This window comes from Delphinapterus leucas, unplaced genomic scaffold (assembly GCF_059928025.1).
Source record: "Delphinapterus leucas isolate spDelLeu-1000000601 "Yukka" unplaced genomic scaffold, BTC_Dleu_Yukka2 spDelLeu_asBTCV2_sq25, whole genome shotgun sequence".
Taxonomy (NCBI): Eukaryota; Metazoa; Chordata; class Mammalia; order Artiodactyla; family Monodontidae; genus Delphinapterus; species Delphinapterus leucas.
In genome coordinates this window covers 16,032,398-16,052,368 of record NW_028322234.1, presented here as the reverse complement: position 1 = coordinate 16,052,368, position 19,971 = coordinate 16,032,398, and the positions used below count along the sequence as shown (strand labels likewise).

The 19,971-nt window shown below is 54.5% G+C and overlaps 2 protein-coding genes across 4 annotated transcripts; one reads left to right on the top strand and one right to left on the bottom strand.

The window, feature by feature from the left end:
• Positions 1-345: 345 nt before the first annotated feature.
• Positions 346-7,933, bottom strand: TMIGD2 (transmembrane and immunoglobulin domain containing 2). 2 transcript variants are annotated; one of them, XM_022557299.3, is made up of 5 exons: positions 7,715-7,818; positions 5,477-5,836; positions 1,077-1,106; positions 876-977; positions 346-542 (listed from the first exon to the last, which is right to left on the bottom strand). In XM_022557299.3, the coding sequence occupies exons 1-5, from the start codon at positions 7,758-7,760 to the stop codon at positions 469-471; spliced, it is 612 nt and encodes a 203-aa protein (XP_022413007.3). In that variant the 5' UTR covers positions 7,761-7,818; the 3' UTR covers positions 346-468. The 2 variants fall into 2 exon arrangements, 1 of the variants encoding a protein (XP_022413007.3); XR_016391523.1 differs by lacking the exon at positions 346-542 and adding an exon at positions 1,648-1,726 and having other exon boundaries at positions 897-977; positions 7,715-7,933.
• On the top strand, positions 3,928-19,850 carry FSD1 (fibronectin type III and SPRY domain containing 1). Of its 2 annotated transcripts, XM_022557291.3 has the most exons (14): positions 3,928-4,398; positions 5,490-9,198; positions 10,185-10,280; positions 10,447-10,578; positions 11,354-11,455; positions 12,148-12,170; positions 12,341-12,462; positions 12,989-13,198; positions 16,323-16,421; positions 17,240-17,399; positions 17,753-17,832; positions 18,821-19,072; positions 19,175-19,263; positions 19,361-19,849. In XM_022557291.3, the coding sequence occupies exons 2-14, from the start codon at positions 9,184-9,186 to the stop codon at positions 19,469-19,471; spliced, it is 1,491 nt and encodes a 496-aa protein (XP_022412999.1). In that variant the 5' UTR covers positions 3,928-4,398; positions 5,490-9,183; the 3' UTR covers positions 19,472-19,849. The 2 variants fall into 2 exon arrangements, with proteins under 2 accessions (XP_022412999.1, XP_089761748.1); XM_089905622.1 differs by lacking the exons at positions 3,928-4,398; positions 5,490-9,198 and having other exon boundaries at positions 9,304-10,280; positions 19,361-19,850.
• Positions 19,851-19,971: the final 121 nt, after the last annotated feature.

Sequence of the window (19,971 nt, the reverse complement as noted above, 5' to 3'; positions counted from 1 at the left end):
TCAAAGAGCCCCCTCACCACAGTGGTCCTCTGAGACCCCCCTGATGACTCCTCAGATCTCTTTAGCACTCCCAAATTGCCACAAATTCTGGCTTTGGTTTCTTCATGAGCCTTTATTGGGTGTTCTTTGGGCAAGGGAGAAATCCAGCCTCATAGAAATGAGGAGGGGGCGTGTTTCAGGATGAACTGCTGGACTTCGTGATCCTCTTGGAATAAGTCACATCTTTACGTAGCTGCTGGGGGGGTGTCCTCTGTGGGTCTCTGGGGGTTCTGATTCGTCTTCCCACTTCAAAGAATCCTCTTGGCCTGGGCCAGGAGGGACTCCAACTGCAGAGGTGGGGTGACTGGGCCTGGGGCTGGAGGAAGATTTGGGAGCCAGAGGCCGCTTGGGGGTGGGGGGCCAGGGGAAAGAGATCGAATAGAAGCTTTGGCCCTTCTGATTCTTGCTGGAGATGTCCAGCATCTTCCCCTACACAGGCCATGCCTCACTCTTCCTTGGGGCCCTCCGGGGCTGGTATAAGGCATTGATGTAGAGTGGATTCCCTGCATTGGAAGGAGGGGGGTATGACACAAAGAGGGAAGAATCACTTAAGAGAGCCTGGCCCTCTCCAGCCCACTTTCTGGAGGCTTTGTCTATGCCTCTGAAAAACATGGGTGTAGGGGCCAGCCTTCCCCATCTATTCCCCTTCTCTGCCTCCCAGCCTCACCCTCGCTCCTTCCAAAAGGGGCAGGTATCAAAGTCAGAAGGGTCTGCGTTCCATCCTTGTCAAGAAGCTGCAGTTCCCGCATCCGCCACGCGGGGGCGGGGTCGCCAGTGGATGGCGGTGCTCGTGGGAACCGTCCGCCCTCCGAGCGGCTACCTGCGCGGTTCCTTACCTGCGTCTGTGTTCCGGCAGCGGCGGCGGCCCCAGATCCAGGCGCCCAGAGCGAAAGCGGCCACGGCCACCGCTCCAGTCACCAGCAGTGCGAAGGAGAGCCCTGGGAAGGCGGTGGTGGTTTGTGGGCGGTCTGACTGGGGGCGGGGCACGGGGGCGGGGTGGGGCGGGGCTGGAGGAGGGACACGTGGACGGAACTCACCTGAGAAGCTCCGGTTCAGTAGCCAGCCATCTGCCAAGAAGAAACCTACGTCTCAGGGGAGCTCACCTTCGAGTCCAGCTTCCTGCACCTCTTCAGGGTAAGAGCCCCTCTACCCCGTGTGGGACCTCAGGGTTCTTGCCCCTGCCATGCTGTGTGAGTTCAGGCAGGGATTTGCTCTGAACCTGTTTCCTCTTTTGAAAAAAGGATACTAATCATTCCTATCTTAATGGGTTATTGTGAAGTAAATGCCAACGGGATTTTCTCATCATGAGCTCCATCTTCCCCACCATGAGCTGCACCACCCTTGTCATGAGCCCCATTGCTGCCATAATAGGCTCCACCGTTCCCATCACAAGCCTTATCATCCCCACCCTTAGTCCCATCACCCTGAACATGAGCTCCATCATCCTCATTTTGAGCTCCACCATCTTCACCAGGAACTTTGCCAACACCACCATGAGCTCCATCATCCTGATCATGGGATCTATGGTCCTCATGGCTCCTGTTTTTTGAGCGTCTACACTGTGTCAATCCCAAGAAAACTGAGCCTCAGATAGCCTGAGTCACTTGCCTGGAGTCACACATCCAGGCAACAGCTGGGCCATGCTTTGAACAAAGGTGTTTCTCCCCTCAGCTTCCCTCTCCCTTCCCTGTTTCAGAAAGAAAGGAAAGGAAAAAAACCAAACCAAAACAAACAAACAAAAACTTACACGGGCCTGAATTTTTGAGTCTTGCTGAATAATCAGTATCATAGACACAATAATAACCACTTATGTTTACTGAGGACTTACTATGTTCCAGACCCTGCAATAAACTCTTTAGATATAATCACTTTAAATTCACCTAATCTGATGAGGAAAGCACTATTAGCTGAATTTTGATGACTAAGGAAACAGGCACAGAAGGGTCAAGTCACTTGCCCAAGGTCACACAGCAAGTGAATGGCAGAATGGGGACGTGCTTTCAGGTCTGTATAACTGACATGAACCCCAGCCAAAGGTGCCTTCTCCTGTGACTAAGGCGAGACCCAGAGCCCCCAACCCCTTCATCATGGAGGTTCTAAAGTTGGCAGTGGTCCCAGGGTTCCAAGCAGCTGTTCAGGGATGGGAAAGCCAGCTGTGGGGAGCTGGACCTGTGCCCGCTCACTCTCGCTCCCTCACAGCTGCCAACAGCTCACAGCCTGGTGCCTCTGCTACCCTGCCTCTGCTAATTGGTAATTGGCCCCCTCGTCACTGGAGGGGTGGGGGGCAGGCAGGACAGCCATAACACACCGCCCCAGAGGCAGGCAGCGGGTGGGTCCTGCCAGCTGGAGACAAATGGGCGTCTCTTGGGCCTGGGAGCCCGGGTGGTGCTTCATTCTGCCTGATACGGGCCAGACATATGCCCAAGGCCCTTGGGAACCGCCGAGAGAGAGCAGGACCCCATCGGGTCAACCTGAGTCTCCGGCCCCTATGGTTTGGCCTATAATGGGGTGTCATGAAGAGTGGGGGAAACGCATGAGGTGGGCTCTGGAGAAAGCTGGCTGCATCCCCGGCTTGTGTGTGTGGTTGGATGTGTCTTGGTCCTTGCTGGGCCTCAGCTTTATCCTCTGTAAAGTGAGGCAGGTGGCTTAGCTGATCGGGAAAGTGGCTTCCAGCCTTGAGAGTCCATGGCTTTCTTTTTCGTTTATTTGTTTGGCCGCGCCACACGGTTTGTGGGATCTTAGTTCCCCGACTCACCAGGGGTCGAACCCGTGCCCGCTGCAGTGGAAGCATGGAATCCTAACGCCTGGACCCCGAGGGAATTCCTGAGAGTCAATGGTTTTCAATTCTGGATTCTGGAATTCTAGAATTTTCTGCTCCTACACACTTTGTGATGCAAAATTCTAAGAGTCTCTCTGGGACTCCCCTTGTGGTCCAGTGGTTAAGAATCCATCCTGCAATGCAGGAGACACCAGTTCGATCCCTGTTCAGGGAGCTAGGATCCCACGGGTCGCAGGGCAACTAAGCCCATGCGGCACAACTAGAGAGCCTGAGTGCTGCAACTGGGACTTAACACGGCCAAAATGTAAATAGATAAACATTTAGAAAAAAATTCTAAGAGTTTCTCTTTTTAAAGTAAGATCAGTTTCCCTGGTGGTGCAGTGGTTAAGAATTCACCTGCCAGTGCAGGGGACACAGGTTCGAGCCCTGGTCCGGGAAGATCCCACATGCTGCAGAGCAACTAAGCCCATATGCCACAACTACTGAGCCTGTGCTCTAGAGCCTGCAAGCCACAACTAGTGAGCCCTCGAGCCACAACTACTGAAGCCCGCATGCCTAGAGCCCCTGCTCCGCAACAAGAGAAGCCACCACAATGATAAGCCCACGCACCACAACGAAGAGTAGCCCCCGCTCGGGGCAACTAGAGAAAGCCTGTGCAAGCAACAAAGACCCAACACAGCCAAAAATAAATAAATAAATAAATAGAGTAATTAATTAATTAATATTAAAAATAAGTTAATAAATAAAGTATTTAAGACTACAACTCTAAGATTCTAGAATCTTCCGTTCCTTTATTTCAGTGTTTCTCAACTTTTTTCATTATCACTCCCCTAAGTAGACACTCTAAGAACCTTAATTTGTTCCCCGATGAAATGTTAATACCACAGACATTCTGTAACTCTGTTTATGGGCTGTCTGCATATTGATGCTTTGTACATAAAAAGAGTAAGATTTTCTTTGCTCCCAAGAACAAATTTTTGCCTCCTTAGGAGTGACAGTCCCATGCAGAACATATGCTGTAATTCTCAGAGCTTAGAATTTATGTCCCTAGGATTCTAGAACTGCAAGATTCTTTTTTTTTTTTTTTTTTTTTTTTTTCCGGTACGCGGGCCTCTCACTGTTGTGGCCTCTCCCGTTGCGGAGCACGGGCTCCAGATGCGCAGGCTCAGTGGCCATGGCTCACGGGCCTAGCCGCTCCGCGGCATGTGGGATCTTCCCGGACTGGGGCACGAACCCGCGTCCCCTGCATCAGCAGGCGGACTCTCAACCCCTGCGCCACCAGGGAAGCCCTAGAACTGCAAGATTCTATCTTGTGGTTTGAGATTCTGGAATTGTGCTCGGTACAATAGAAATGTGTCCATATGTTGACCAAAAGACAAGTTCTAGATTGTTCACAGCAGCCTTATTCAAAATAGCCAGAACCCAGAAGCTGCCCAAATGGTCATCAGTAGGAAATTGGAATGATTGGTGGTGATGGAGGCCGCTCTGCAGCAAGGATGAGCCACTGCTCCACACACCAACATGGAGGAATCTTCCAGACATCATGTTGAGTGAAAGATGTCGGAGAGAGAATATACTCTGTGAGTCCATTTAAGTAAAATATGAAACCAGTTAAAATAGATTTATGCTGTTAGAGGTCAGGATGGTGGGGTGGGCATGAGGATGGCATCTATGAGGAAGCAGATATGTGTGTTGAGCATGGTGCTGGGTACCCAAGTGTGTTCAGGTTGTAAGAATCCATTGCTGTGGTTTGTATACATCCCTCTAAAATTCATATGTTGAATCCTAACCCCCAATATGATGGTAACTGGAGGTCGGGGCCTTTGGGAGGTGATTAGATCATGAGGGTAGAGCCTTCATGAATGGGATCAGTGCTCTTATAAAAGGGACCCCAGGGGACTTCCCTGATGGTCCAGTGGTTAAGACTCCATGCTTCCAGTGCAGGGGGCGCAAGTTCGATCCCTGGTTGGGGAACTAAAATCCCACATGCCATGCGGCACGCCCAAAAAAAAAGGACCCCAGAGAGCCCCCCGGCTTCTTCCACGTGAGGACATAGCTAGAAGGTGCAAGCTATGAAACACGAAGAGGGTTCTCACCAGAACAAAACCTTGCTGGTGCTTTGATCTTGGATTTCCAGCCTCCAGAATTCTGAGAAATAAATCTGTGGTTTATTTAAAAACACTACCCAGTCTGTAGTGTTTTGTTATAGCAGCGGCCAAACAGACTAAGACATCCATTGAGCTGGCCACTTACAGTGTGTGCATTTCTCTGTTTGTAGGATGTACTTGAATAGCGTGTTTTATGGGATTGTTTTGAATCAGAATCCAGAATTATATATATTCAAGGGTTATTATTATTGTGATATCTTGGAACAGGGCTCAGCAAATATGGCCCATTGCCTGTTTTTTTCAATAAAGTTTTATTGGCATCCAGGCCCGCCCATTCCTGTAGGTATGCCTCTGGTGACTTTCATGCTGCAACGGCAGAGTGGAGTCGTTGCAACAGAGGCTGCCTAGTTTACAAACTTCTTGCATCTGCAGACTTTCTGTTCCTAGGAATCTGATTTGGAGAATTTATGTTTCTAGGAGTTTGAGATTCTACAGTTTTAAGATTTCTGGAAGTTCCAAGTCCCCAGCTTGCCCGCACATGCTCTCATACCTGTCTCCACCAGGAGCTGTGTCCCACTGCCCTGGGCCTCCTCCAAGTCAGGGATCTCCACGGTCGCCCAGCACACGTAGAGCCCACCGTCATTGAGGCTCACGTGGTCCAGCTGCAGGGTGAGATTGCCAGGCGGCTGCCAGGAGAGCCGTCCCCTAGGCCCGCAGACAACCATGGTGAGACTGCCGTTGATGATGCGTGTCTGGCACAAGTTGTCACCATCCTTGGTCCATTCGATGTGTAGCTGCTCCCAGGCCTGGGCCTGCACCACCTGGCAGGCCAAGGTCACCTGACTGTCCTGCCTCACCTGGAGCAACTTGGGTGCCTGCTGCACACTCAGGCCTGTGGCTCCTTGCAGGGCTGGGGGACAGAAGAGGTGAGTGAGGCCTTTCTCAGTGTGTGTGACTGTGTGTGAGCCCGGTGAGTGGGCTGCATTAGCCAGCCCACAGGGATGAGGCAGTAAGAGTCTGAAAGCTTGCTGTCTGTGTGATCTTTGCAAGGTTCTTGCTGAGGCTCAATGGCCTCATCTGTGAAATGGGGATAAGTCTCTTGGCACTTGCGAGATTTCAAGGTGGATGGTATGACGTGTCCGGCTCTCAGCCACACACATATTGCCTCGCGTGAGCCAGACCCTGTCCTGGCCACTGTGGACACAGACACAGACGTGACTAAGACACAAATCCCTACCCTTGTGGAGCTGAGGGTCTGTGGGGAGAGAGACACTGGAAGTCGTGAAATGAGAATCCTGACGGAGGAAAGGAATGGGGAGTGGCAATAGGGGATAAGGATGAAGTGAGAGGATCTACTTATAGAGGATGGTCAGGGAAGGCCTCTCAGAGGAGGTGACATTTGAACAGGGATCTGAATGGTAAGACGTAGTCAGTCGTGGGAAGGAAGATATGCAGGAAGAGCACTCCAGACAGGGAACGGGCCGTGCCAAGGTCCTGAGGCTGGACCGTGCCTGGTAAGTTGCAGGAACAGTGAGGAGGCCCCGTGGCTGGAGAAGAGCTAGCCGGCGAGAGGAAGTGGGATCCAAGAAGTCGGCAGGGGATGGCTTTTTCGAGGCCTGCAGGCCATTGGGGTGGGGTGTGGTGGAGGTACAGAGGTGGGGGTGGGGAAAGGGGAGCAGTTTAGTTTTTAACCTAAGCGTGATGGGAAACCAGGGGAGCAGGGAGGAAATGTGGTCCAATTTAAGTTTTAAAAAGATCACCGTGACTGCCATGGTGAGAACAGGCTATGACACAGGGAGATCAGGTGAGGCCAGGAAATGAAGGTCCAGGATACCAGTGATGTGGGCCGGACCCTGGAAAGAAGGGGTCAGAGTCTGAATAGATTTTGAAAGTTGTCCCCAGAAGGACTACAAGAGGAACTGAATTGAGAGAGAGGGAAAGAGGGACAGTGGCAGATTTCCAAGGTTTAACCTGAGGGACTTTGTGAATGGTGGAGCCTTTGGGCCAAGATGGGGGACACCGAGGGAGAAGCAGGGCTGGAGGGGAAAGAGTTTGCTTTGGGCCATGAGAAGTCTGGGGTGTCTGTTAGACACCCCTTCAAGTTCCCGGTCTTTGGGGTGCAGTTGTAGCTGACGCTAGAGAGAGGAGATCCAGGGAAGAGTATTCCAGGCAGAGGGAACAGCAGGTGCAAAGGCCCGGAGGTGGGATCAAGCTTGATGTGTTGGAATAAAAAAAAGAAAAAAGGGGGCTTTCCTGGTGGCGCAGTGGTTGAGAGTCCGCCTGCCGATGGTGGGGACACGGGTTCGTGCCCTGGTCCGGGAAGATCCCACGTGCTGCGGAGCAGCTGGGGCCGTGAGCCATGGCCGCTGAGCCTGCGCGTCCGGAGCCTGTGCTCCGCAACGGGAGAGGCCACAACAGTGAGAGGCCCGCGTACCGCAAAAAAAAAAAAAAGAAAGAAGAAAAAGAAAAAAGGAGAGAAGAGTCAGCAGGCTGGCCACGGGGGAGAGAGGGAATGCAGAGGACAGAGGAGATGAGAGGCCAGCGGAGCCAGGTCACGCAAGACTCGTACGCAGGTCATGGTGTGAATTTTATACTGCAGGCCCCTCTGAGGATCCTTGCTAGAACCCTCCAACCCTTGTAAAGTTCTGAGTATCAGGGAGAGAGACGGGGCGTATTTGGCAGAGCAGAGAAACTAAGGTTTCGAGGGGCCCTGTAAAGGAGGGGCAGGAAGCTGGGTGATGGGTTGCAACAGGGTGGGGGTAGAGGGGAGGGAGGCCCAAGTACTCACCCCAAAACTGTGCCAGGAGGACCAGCACCTTGTCCAGGGAGCCCATTCCTGGCCCATCAGGCTCCCCTCTCCCAGCATCCTGCCAACCCCCTCCCCCTCCTACATGACAGACTTCCTGCCACAGAGACATATGTGACACTCCACCCCCACCACAGAGGTATAGGTGACACCCGGGCAGCCAGCAGATGTCTGGTGGCCACTGCTGCTTGGGGTTCCACTTCCTGTCACCTCTTGCCTCAGTTTCCCAGAAGTTTTTTTTTTTTTAATCTGAAAGCAGTATGCGTATGTGGTGGAGATCATGTGAGTGAAAATCCTTCTAAAAGACTATACAAACACACCTAGGCTGGGGGGGACACATTGAAGGGCAGGTGAGGCAAGAGGAGGGGAGGAGAGGGGAGCAGGTGGCAGAGGCCTGAGCAGGGGACAGAATGGCAGAACCCCAGCCTCAGTTATTTTGCTCCCAAGGTGTCTTCCTTTGAGGTTCAGAGGAAGGGACTTCTTCTAATGGCTTTGAGTCCCACGGCAGGTAGGGTTGCTCCCCTGTCCCCACAGCCTGGGGAGAAGATTGGGGGCCCAGTCGAGGGGGTTCACAAGCTCTGGACTTTCTCCCAGCCCTGCACACATCACCCCACAGCCGGCAGTACCCACCCCGGACGAGGAGGCAGACTCCTAGGCCTCAATGTCTCACCCCCACCCACAGTGTGACCTCCTTTTTTTCAACCAGAAAGAAGAGGGTCAGTGTTCTTGGCAGAATTGTTCCTGTCAACCACAGGGAGGCCCCTGCGGTGGCGCTCTGCCCACACTTCCCCAGGAAGTGCCTCCCAGCCTCCTCCTAGCCCTATGGATTCTGGGCAGGCAGAGAGGCTTCTGGAGGAGATGTGAGGGCCTGGGGCTTTGTGGGATGCATAGGAGTTCAGTTGTGATTTAGGGAGAGAAAGGCGGCTTTGGAAGCTGAACATCCGCTTGGGCAAAAGACTTTGGCTTTTCAGTAAATGTAAGGCGTCAGTAGTTGCGGGGGGCAGATCTCTGGGCCAGGTGGAGGTGGGTTGCAGTGGAATTCCAGTTTGAGTGGCAGCTGAGAAGTTGTGTGGGTGAGAGAGTGGGGAGACTGAGGCACTAGGAAGACTAGGGGTAGGCTCAAGGCCACATGGCAGTCGAACCCAGGCATCCTGCCTCCCAGTTCCGGGCTCTCTCCAGCTCAGACATCATTAGCAATGTCGCCTGGTACGACCCAGGCTCTGTGGGTCTCGGCTCTCGGCGACCCTAGCGCAAGAAGGACTACATTTCCCAGCCTGCCGCGAGGGGCGCGCCTGCGCCCTGCGGCCAGTGATGGAGCGCTGACTGGGGGCGCGGCGGCGGCGGCGAGGGCTCGGCGGGCCATTGGCTACCGGCAGCGGCAAAGGCAGCTTGGGGACTAGAAGAGCGAGTGAGACCCGCGGGCCTGGCCGGGGACGACCTGGGCTGCAGCCATGGAGGACCAGAGGGTAAGACCGGGGCGGGGCGGGGCGGGGCGGGGCGGGGCCCGCGGCGGGGTTAGACAAGAGGAGGGGACCAGGTGATGCCGCAGCTACCTCCCCGCCCCCCCGCCCCAGCTGCTCTGCGGACGAAGCCCCACCCCCACCGCAACCGCGCCCGGATCTAGCCCCGATTCTAGACTCAGCTCCCCCCCCCGACTCTCGCCACGACCCCACATCATCTTGGCCTGGGTTCAGGCACATCCCCTCCATGTCCCCCTCGCCCTCCCAGTACCCCGGACCCAGCCTTGACTCCATCTCCCACGCCTTCCACCCGGATTGCGGACCAGGTGTCCCGGCCCCCACCCCGCCCCGCCTCGGAGGACGCCCCGCCAGCTCAGCACTGGTGACCCCACCAATCCCGCGCCCCCAGGAAAAGCACCCGTCGGAGGCCTGGGTTAGGGATACAGGCCCCAGCAGCATCCCCCCACGCGGCCTCCTTCCCTCCTGCATCCCCTCTTCCAGGCCTCCTTGCCTTTCTCCACTTACCTGGTCTCTCTAACTCTTCCTCAGGTACCTCCTTTCTCCTTGCTAATCCCTTTTCCCAGCGTATCCCCTTCCCCAGATGAGCCCATGTTCTGCAGGCCTCCTTTTCCTCTGGGGTTTCTTTCCCGAAGCTAGTCCCTCGCCCTGGATCATGCCCTGCCCTCAGGATATAGGTACCTGGTTGAAGGCTTTGTGCTCAGGCAGACCTAACTGGGGCCCAGGGTCTGTTCCTTCCTGAGAAGCTCTCTCAGAGCCTCAGTTTCCTCCCCCGTGAAATGGGCACGCATAGGGTGCCTAATGCCTGCCCGCTTCCTGAGGGATGTAGGGCCAGAGCTCCGCCCAGGGCCTGCTCTTGGTGGATGCCCCCGCATCTCCTCCCTGGATGACTGGAGGACAGAATGGGGAGTCTCAAGTCGGGGAGCCCGGCCAGGCTGAGGGGCTTACCTGTGTGCGCGCTCCCCTGGGGGCAGGAGGCTCTGCGGAAGATCATCACGACACTGGCTGTGAAAAACGAAGAGATTCAGAGTTTCATCTACTCCCTCAAGCAGATGCTGTTGAACGTGGAGGTGAGGAAGTCACCCCCCCAGGAGGGAGGGAGGGGCAGCCATACGAGCTAGTCTGCTGATGTCCATGGGACTCGCGGGCCTGGCTGCCACGGCCAGGCCTGTTTCCCCATCTGAGCACCGGCTTTGACAATCCTAGCCCTTCTGACCCCACAATGTCTCTCCGAAGGCGAACTCGGCCAAGGTGCAGGAGGACCTGGAAGCCGAGTTCCAGTCCCTCTTCTCCCTCCTGGAGGAGCTGAAGGAGGGCATGCTCATGAAAATAAAGCAAGACCGTGCCAGCCGCGCCTATGAGCTGCAGGTGTGGGGGGGGGGGGGGGGGGTGGGCCGGGGGGTGGTGCTCTCCTGGAACCCCGCCCAGACGCCATCCCCCATCCCACCCCTCGCACTCAGCAGAGCCCAGCTGGCCTAAGCATCTTTGTCCAAACCTGCCCCTCCTCCCGTGCCCCTTCCCAGAGATGTCCCCAAGTGTCCCCGGCGTCCAGAGCCGGACCCTCTAGCGGTGTCGGCCACACCTTCTCTTTTTTCCTGGGGTCTTCCCAGCCTCCTCCCTGGCCATGACCTATTAATGTCCCACCCACCTGCTCTCCTTCTTAATCCCCTCTCCCATCCACCCCTCCTCTCCACGGCTGCAGCCCCACCCGTACATCTGGCTTTTCCTCCCCACCTGTCCTCACCCAGCGCTTCCAATTTCTCAGCCCTTCCCACTGGTGTCCCAGATCTGAGGGCATCACCCCTTGCCAAACACCCCCCTGTGAGTCTCCTGGGGTCTCAGATTCCAAGCTGGGGTCGCTGGAGGTTGCACCAGAACCTCCTGGGCAACCTCCTAACGCCCCAGATTCCCATCCCTGGGGGATGTGGAGCCCTGGGCTTAGATGTGGCCTGGGCATGTGCATTTCTAAGGAAGGGATCCCCAGGTGGTTCTGATGCCCTGCCTGCAGAGGGCCAGCCTCCCTCTCCCACCTGCAGTTGGAGAAGGGCATGGTACCCTGTATCCCGAAGGCGGTGGGGAGCCCTGGGAGGGCTTGAGGCAGTGGAGTAAGGTGTCTCTTCTCTCGGTGCCATGGCACCTGCAGAACCAGCTGGCTGCCTGCACGCGAGCTCTGGAGAGCTCTGAGGAGCTTCTGGAGACGGCCAACCAGACCCTGCAGGCCACGGACCGCGAGGACTTTCCTCAGGTATGTGCCTGGGAAGCGACTGGTAGGGCTGCCAGATAAAATACAGGAGCCCCAGATACATTTGCGTTTCAGATCAACTACGAGTAATTTTTTAGTATAAGTGTGGCCCATGCAATATTTAGTCTAAGTACATCCCAAAGATCACATGGGACATACGCTAAAAAGAACAATTCATCGTGGTTGATCTGAAATTCAAATTTAAGAACAAATAAATTTTTTAGTATATCTCATGCAAATGTTTAGTATAAATATTTCCCAAGTGTTGCATGGGACATATTTACACAAAAATACATATTCATTCTTTATCTGAAATTCAGATTTAACAACGAATAATTTTTTAGTCATATGTCACGTGCAATATTTAGTATAAGTGCGTCTGAAATATTGGATGGGACCTACTTATACTAGAAAATCATTTCCTGTTTATCTGAAATGCAAACTTAACTGGGCATCCTATAAAATTTTTATTTGCTAAATCAGCCAACTGTATGTACTGGGTACTGGGTGGGAGGTGGGGGTGGGAGCCTGTCTTCGCCCCCTATCCCTTCGGGGCACAGCCAAGGTTTTCTGCCCCAGTGTTGGGGCACTTTGCCACATAGATGCCTGGCTGGGCCTCAGTCTTCCTGTCTGTATACTGGCTTTCTGACTCAGTCAACACAATTCTTTGGATTTTATTCTGTCCCTCTTTCTAGGCTGCCAAGCAAATCAAAGATGGGTAAGATGCTGGGCCCTGGCTCCCACCCCATTGCCCCACCCCTGTTGTGAAGGTGGGAATGCCCAGGTGAGGGTCCCTTGGCCCAGAGCACTGGACAGGAAGAAGGGGGAGGGGGTCCCCTACACACACCTCGGAGGACTAGGCCTGGGCGTCCACCTCCTTCCCTGCAGTGTGACGATGGCCCCCGCCTTCCGGCTGTCATTGAAAGCCAAGGTCAGCGACAACATGAGTCACCTCATGGTGGACTTTGCACAGGAGCGGAGGATGCTACAGGCACTCACGTTCCTGCCTGGTGAGAGGGGAACTTGCTGGAGGGCCAAGATTGCAGGGAAATGGCCCGGGAGTCTTGGGGGCCCTGAGACAAGGCCTAGAGTAGGGCTGACAGCCATTTGTGGAAACCCCAGAAGGCCCCGCCCTGGGGTGGAGCCCTGAGAATTCCCACCCCACGGTGGATGGAGCCATGAGTAAGCCCCACCCTGTGACAGAGCCCTGAAGAAGCCCCACCCACCAGGGGTGGAGTCCCGTGGAGGCCACACCCCCAATTGGTTGAGTTCTGGAAATGTTCTTCATCTGAATGGTGGAATCCAGAGAAGGCCAAGCCATTTGTTGGTTAAACCCTGAGAAAGCTCTTCCCTACCCTCCACCCTTTGAGGAGGTTCCACCCCCAGGCCCCACAACCCAGAGGGGCCCCGCCCCTAATCCTGGGATCCAGAGGACGCCCCGCCCCCAAGAAGGTCTATTATGTGGGTGGGGTTACAGCAAGGCCCGCCCCTGCAGGCACAGCACCCTGACACCCCTCTCTGCTCTGTCCTGGGCAGTGCCTAGTGCCCCTGTGATCGACCTGGCCGAGTCCCTGGTGGCCGACAACTGTGTAACCTTGGTGTGGCGCATGCCGGACGAGGACAACAAGATTGACCACTATGTGCTGGAGTATCGGCGGACCAACTTTGAGGGCCCGCCCCGCCTCAAGGAGGACCAGCCCTGGATGGTCATCGAGGGCATCCAGCAGACAGAATACACCCTGACCGGTAAGGGCAGCTCACCCTTCCCCATCAGTCAACCTGGGGCTCATGGACGATCCTCAAGGCACGTGGGGTGTGAGAGCAGCTGGGCTGGACTGGTGGGGAGTAGCAGAAATAACAATAATGAAAACTATACTGGTGACAGCCACTGTACCACGTGTTGAGGGCTTACTATGCGCTAAGCATTTTACCCACATGTAATGGGCGTGCTTATTATCACCATTTTACAGATGAAGGAACTGAGTGAGGTATGGGCCGAGAGGGCCTCCTCCATCCCTGTCTTATCTCTATGATCCAGCATTCGTTCATTCATTCATTCATTCATTCATTTTGACTTGATGTCTGCCGGGTACCAAGCACCATCCTTGGAGTAGTGGGGGAGCAAAGTGGGTGAAAATCCCTCCTCTGGTGGACTGGTGTTTGGGGGGCTACCCTCCCAGGACTTGGGGATTTCCTTGGCAGTTATAAGAGAGCAGAAAGCCTGGGGGAATCCGTCCAGCTGGTAGGGGAGGGTCTGATGGAAGATAAAATTAGGGGTCCCTAATGAGTTAAGAAGCCGTCCTGAGCCAAGGGAAACCCTCAGGGGCGGGGAGAGTCTGGCTGACAAGATAACTATCACCACTGCTCTTGGGCTGCAATCAGCATGCATGGTTAATAATGAGCATGCTAATTGCGGGAAAGAAAAGCCAGCAACCTGCGAGAGGGCCTGAGAAACTCTTGACTTATCGTTTGCATGGGAATCAAAATAAACACATCCCATTTTTTCCCCCCAATCTTTTTTTATTGTGGTAAAACACACATAACATAAAATTCACCATCTATCTCCAGAACTTTTCATCTTGCAAAACTGAAACTCTGTCCCCATTAGCTTTGTTTGTTTGTTTGTTTTAACTTTTTGGCCGCACCACACGGCTTGCAGGATCCTAGTTCCCCGACCAGGGACCCGCACGCTCGGCAATGAAAGCTGAGTCCTAACCGCTGGACCACCAGGGAAGTCCCCCTGTCCCCATCAGACACTAACTCCCATTCCCCTCCCTGCAGCCCCTGGCACCCACCATTCTACTTCCAGTCCTTATGATTGTTACTACTCTAAGTACCTAATACAGGTGGAATCACACAGTATGTCTGGCTTATGTCACTGAGCATCACGTCCTCAAGGTTCATCCACGTGGTACCCTGTGTCAGAATGTCCTTCCTTTTTTAAGGCTGAATGATAGTCCCTTGTGTGACTATACCCAGCTTTCTCTAGTAGTGGCAGCTTACGTAACTAGAACTCAATACCAGAACCAGAAAGCTGACACGGGTACCTTCTGCAGTGTTGATTCGCTTTTCACCAGTTTTACACGCACTCATTCGTGTGTGCCTGTGTAATCCCATGTGCAATTTTATCCCATGTGTAAATCTGTGTAATCACCACCATCATCAAGGTGTAGATCTTCTCCATCACAGGCTTCTGGATGCATCCTCTTTACCTCTCTGGCCTTTTCCAGAATCCATAGGGCAGGGACTTGAATCCCTCAAAAGACCTGCGATATTCAAGATAATGACGAATTTGCTCACCTATGTAAATAACCTATGTGGTTATTTGCAGTCCACCTACTCTCTCGTTGATTGTTTGGAAGACAGGAAGGTTTGGGTTGAGTTTATAACTTATATTCCTTGACCCATCTCATCCTCATGTGAACCCTACTTAGTGTGTTGGGGATATGATCGTTGGGTCGCAGAGTAGGAAACTGAGGCACGCACTGTCAAAAGTCAGATGGGTTCGTGATTCTGAAACCAAGCCTCCTGGGTGGTAGGTAGTCTTAGCTCTGGGGCAGTAGATGGCGCTGCTGAGCAACCCACCTTACTCTCAGAAAAGGGGCTCCAAGGGAGGGTGAGGCAGTCTGGGTGGGCACCTGGAGGAGGTTAACAGCCAGGCTGAGGCCCAAAAGAGAAGTGGGGGAGAACAGACTTCCAGGCAGAAGAACAGCCTGATCAAGGGCTCAGAGGCCAGAACACTGAGCCTTAGTGCCTGGAACTAGTTAAGTTTGCAGAGGGAACCACAACTGTAGGGAGAGGGGAGAGGAGGAACGGGGACTTTACCCTGAGGGCAAGGGGATCTATGGGAGATTTCAGAGCAGGGGGTACTAAGTGTTGTTTGGGATGCCCAGAGAATGGGCACCCTGTGAGGAATGCCCAGGAGGCAGCTGGACATGTGGTCTGAGCTAAAGGTTGGGCTGTGAGTGCTGTGGGTGGAGAGACGGTGTTTGAAGGGTGAGAAGGGGACAGTCAGCAGAGTGAGGTGAGCAGGGGTTCCAGACTGAGGCACCCATACATTTGAGGGTATGGAGGAGCCTGCAAAGAAGACCAAGGGGGAGCAATCAGAGGGGGCAGCCAGGAGAGGGCGATGCCATGGCTGCCAAGGAAAGAGAATGTTCCATGAAGGAAGGAGTGGTCAGCCAGGAGATCCTGAAAGATGAGGAATAACAAGGCCAAAGGAAGGAGAGGGAGTGATGCAGCTGAGAGGGGGGTGTGGACAGCTCTCCAAAGAGGTTTTGCTTGAGGGAGAAGACAGCTTGATGGTTGCTTTTATTTTGTAAGGTTAGAAGAAATTAATAATATTTTTTTTAAAGTATAGAAATGGAGGGTAGGATATATCCTAGTAGTATGGAAAGCCTTTAAGGAACCAGGCATGGCTAGATCCAGGGGTTCCAGCAAATGACTCGCTCAGCTCCGTTCCTGACACTCATTGGCTCTAGGGCTGCATTCTCCAGGAGGCTTGCCGACGTGCTGGAAAATTTTCTCAAAAGGAGCTTCCTTCTAGCTGGCCAGCCCAGAGGAAAGACAGAATCTGCTCATTATAATACTAGAGTCCCAGGGCAGATTCTGATTGGCTAGTTTGGGTCATGTGCCTATCCCTGGACCAATTGGTGTGACTGAGCCATAAAGCATCCTGACTGGCCAGTCTGGGTTGTGGGCAGAGCCAAGTGATACCCCACAGGTGAATGAGGGCAAGGATGGTTTCTCAGGGATGTCATTTATAAGATACTCCTTAGAATGAAGGGTGGTGGGATTACTGTGGGACACAGGGGCCTACTAATCTATTGCTCAAAGCGTACACAATGTTGATTCCTCTGTTGTCTCGTAGGTCTCAAGTTTGACATGAAATACATGAATTTCCGTGTGAAGGCCTGTAATAAGGCAGTTTCAGGCGAGTTCTCTGAGCCAGTGACCCTGGAGACACCAGGTGACTGGCTCCCACCCCTGCCCTGGCTGAGACACCATAACCCCTTACTCCCAGGGCCCCAGGGACTGGTGTCTGAGGAGAATCTTCTAAGCGGGATTCTATGACCCTTTTTGCCATGGTTGCCAGGAAGCTCAGTGCTCGGTCCACGGTAGCTTCCTTAGCCTGAGTGTCTGGTATAAACCTGGTATTGTTCTTTGCATTTGCAGTTGATCCCATTATACCTGGATGGTCTTTAGACACACACACACACACACACACACACACACACACACACTCTCTCTCTCTCTCTCTCTCTCTTTCTCTCTCTTTTCCAAAAAATGGCTAAGCGTGCTATAGAATTGGGAATGGGATATCAGTACTGAAGACAGATTTGTTAGCCTCTCACAGTGACACCTTTGAATGTCCTGATAGGAAGTCCTTCTGCAATCTTGCTTAACTCTGTCATGCTATAGCCCAGCCCCTTTCCTGGGATTAATCCCCAGTGGAAGCACAGGGCAGCACAGTGGTTTGAAAATGGCTTCAGACCTGGGATACCTTTAGGCAACAAGCCCTTGGTCTTCACTCCTCTGGCTACATGTTCTGCCCTCTCCACTCTTCCCCATCTTGTCTCTTGGTGTCTTTCTGCCTGTTGTCTCTGTATCTCTCTGTCTCTGAATCTTTGTCTGTTGGTCTCTTTTGCTCTCTCTCTGTCTTAGTCTCTGTTTCTTTGTGTTTTTCTGTTCTCTGTCCCTGTCATGGTCTGTCTTGGTCACTGTCTGTCTCTCTCTGTGCCTCCGGGTTTCCCCATCTCTGTGACTCCCACATCTGCCTGGCCCCAGCGTTCATGTTCCGCCTGGATGCGTCCACATCCCACCAGAACCTGCGGGTGGATGATCTCTCCGTGGAGTGGGACGCCATGGGCGGGAAGGTGCAGGATATCAAAGCTCGCGAGAAAGATGGCAAGGGGCGGACGGCGTCTCCCGTCAACTCCCCAGCCAGGTAGCCTGCCCTCTCCCCTCCCTGAGTCTCTGGTGGAGGAGATCAAGCTGGACATGGACACACAAGCCCAGTGTGCTCAAGGCTGGGGTGGAGGGAGGGATGTGGAGCTGGGGGGACCCAAAGAGTGAATGAAGGGAGAGGAGACTTTGAAATGGGTTTTGATGGTTGAATAGGAGTTTTCCAGATGAGGAAGGTCACTGGTGTGTTCTGACATGAGAGGCCCTGTGTATGAAAAGAACCACAGACAGTCAAGGAATGATGAAAAGTTCCTGGTGGCTGGGGTGGACCAGGGAAGCCCTCCGATGGGAGAGGTGAGTTCTGAATTGAGACTTCCCCTTCCCTGTTGCCCACAGAGGTACTCCATCTCCCAAGAGGATGCCCTCAGGTCGTGGGGGACGGGATCGCTTCACAGCTGAGTCCTACACGGTGCTGGGTAAGGAGGAGGGTAGATGGGAGGAGAGAGGAGTACTCTGGGCAGGGCCCTGATGGGGGGTGGTGGGAGAGAATTCCTTTGGCTGGGGAAACTGAGGCAGCTATCAACAAAGCTTCTGTGGGAATGGTCCCAATAATGTGTTATTGTGACACTGGAGGAATGGGAAGATTTGGGGCTGAGGGATTAATGGGGCGAATCAGAGCTTATGGATATTCTGGACTGGGGAGTGGCTGGGCAGGAGCTTGAGAGGGGATTTCCTGGGGTCTGTGGAGTAGCTGAGACTCAGGGAGTAGCTGAGCCTCGGGGAGTAGCTGGAAAGAACAGTTGCCTGTGGAGCAGCCAGGTTTGTGGAGGAGCTGAAGCAAGACAGGGGCTCGGGAAAGTGGCTTAGGGTGAGTGGAGGAGCCAGAGAGAGTGGCTGAGTCTGAGAAGTGGAGAGAATGGCTAGGATGAGAGGAGCGGTCAGCACCACAGGACTGATTGGATCCTGTGGAGGAGAAGCTGGAGTCCAAGGACGACCTGGAGTTCAGGGGAATCACCACTGTCCAGAAGAAAAGCTTGAAAAAGAAGCCAGGGTAAATGAGGAAGCCAGTGTGGTTTGTACTTTGTGGCAGGTGGCGGCGGGGAGGGCACAAATTTAGGGAGTAGCTGGTTTCTGGGGATGAGTGAGGAGAAAAGCTACCGTCTGGTGGGGCAAGAGTGTGCGGAGAAGCTGCTCAGGAGTAGCTGGATTGGGGAGTAGCTGAGGTGGCAAGAATCTGGATCCGGGGTCCGGGGAGGATGTGGACTCAGGGAGTAGCTGAGATCTAGTTGAGGCTTGGAGAAGATCCGGACTTAACGAATATCTAGGGACGCCTGGAGTATCTGGAAGGAACAGCTGAGGACCGAGCAGTATCTGGAGGGAATAGCTGGGCTCTGGTTGCCCCTTTGTGAAAGGGCACCTGGGACCCGATTCTACCCAGTCCCCCCTGCCCGCTCCGCCCCACAGGGGACACGCTGATTGATGGCGGGGAGCATTACTGGGAGGTGCGCTACGAGCCGGACAGCAAGGCTTTTGGCTTGGGGGTGGCCTACCGCAGCCTGGGCCGCTTCGAGCAGCTGGGCAAGACAGCCGCGTCCTGGTGCGTGTATGTCAACAACTGGCTGCAGGTCAGCTTCACTGCCAAGCACGCCAACAAGGCCAAGGTGCTGGACACCCCCGTGCCCGACTGCCTGGGCGTGCACTGCGACTTCCACCAAGGTGACCCCGAGCCCCCGCTGACCTCCCCGGCCACCCCTGTCCACCGTCTCTCTGCCCAAACCCCTCTCACCGGTGCCCCGTCCCTCTTGCCCTCCACCCCAGGCCTCCTGTCCTTCTACAACGCCCGCACCAAACAGCTTCTGCACACCTTCAAGGCCAAGTTCACACAGCCGCTGCTGCCGGCTTTCACGGTGAGGCCTCCTCCGCGGCCCGGGGCGAGAGCGGGCGTGGCGTGAGGGCTGGCTTCGCTGCTGAGCTCTCTGTGTCCCCCCCGACGCCGTCCCCCAGGTGTGGTGTGGCAGCTTCCACGTGACGGCAGGCCTACAGGTCCCCAGCTCTGTGCGCTGCCTGCAGAAGCGGGGCAGTGCTACCAGCAGCTCCAACGCCAGCCTCACCTAGGCCTCAGGACGGCCCCTCAGCCGGGCTGATTTCGGGGGCGGGGGGAACGCCTCCAGGCCTCGGCTGTTTCAGCTGGGCACCTTCCTCTCACTTGCTGCTTGGAGCCTTAACTCCTGATGGGGGTCACCAGTGGGGAGCGGGCACGGGGGCGGGCCCTCCTCCCCACCTCACCTCCTAATAAAGGTCAAACACTGGCCAGGCGGTGCTGCTGGTATTATTTTCGGGGCTGGGTGGCACTGGGTGTGCCTGGCCCTCTCTGGACCTCAGCTTTCTTGGCTGTAAAGTGGGCTTTTCTTGGGAATTGCCTGGTGGTCCAGTGGTCAGGACTCAGAGCTGTCACTGCTGAGGCCCGGGTTCGATCCCTGGTCGGGGAACTCAGATCCCATGAGCTGTGAGGCACAGCCCCCCAAAAAAGGCTTTTCTTGAGGGTCAGGAGGCAGGTTTTGCTGAGCTGAGGACCACTGTGGGCAGTCATCTGAGGGACCCCGCATTGCCCCACC

Bases quoted from the DNA above. Each gene is read 5' to 3' on its own strand.
- TMIGD2 (XM_022557299.3), bottom strand. From the start codon at position 7,760: ATGGGCTCCCTGGACAAGGTGCTGGTCCTCCTGGCACAGTTTTGGG. The intron at 978-1,076 runs GTGAGTTCCGTC...CCGCCTTCCCAG, and splicing joins ACTGAACCGGAGCTTCTCAG to GGCTCTCCTTCGCACTGCTG. The intron at 543-875 runs GTAAGGAACCGC...CTTCCAATGCAG, and splicing joins CTGCCGGAACACAGACGCAG to GGAATCCACTCTACATCAAT.
- FSD1 (XM_089905622.1), top strand. From the start codon at position 10,113: ATGGGGAGTCTCAAGTCGGGGAGCCCGGCCAGGCTGAGGGGCTTACCT. The intron at 12,463-12,988 runs GTGAGAGGGGAA...TGTCCTGGGCAG, and splicing joins GGCACTCACGTTCCTGCCTG to TGCCTAGTGCCCCTGTGATC. The intron at 13,199-16,322 runs GTAAGGGCAGCT...GTTGTCTCGTAG, and splicing joins GACAGAATACACCCTGACCG to GTCTCAAGTTTGACATGAAA.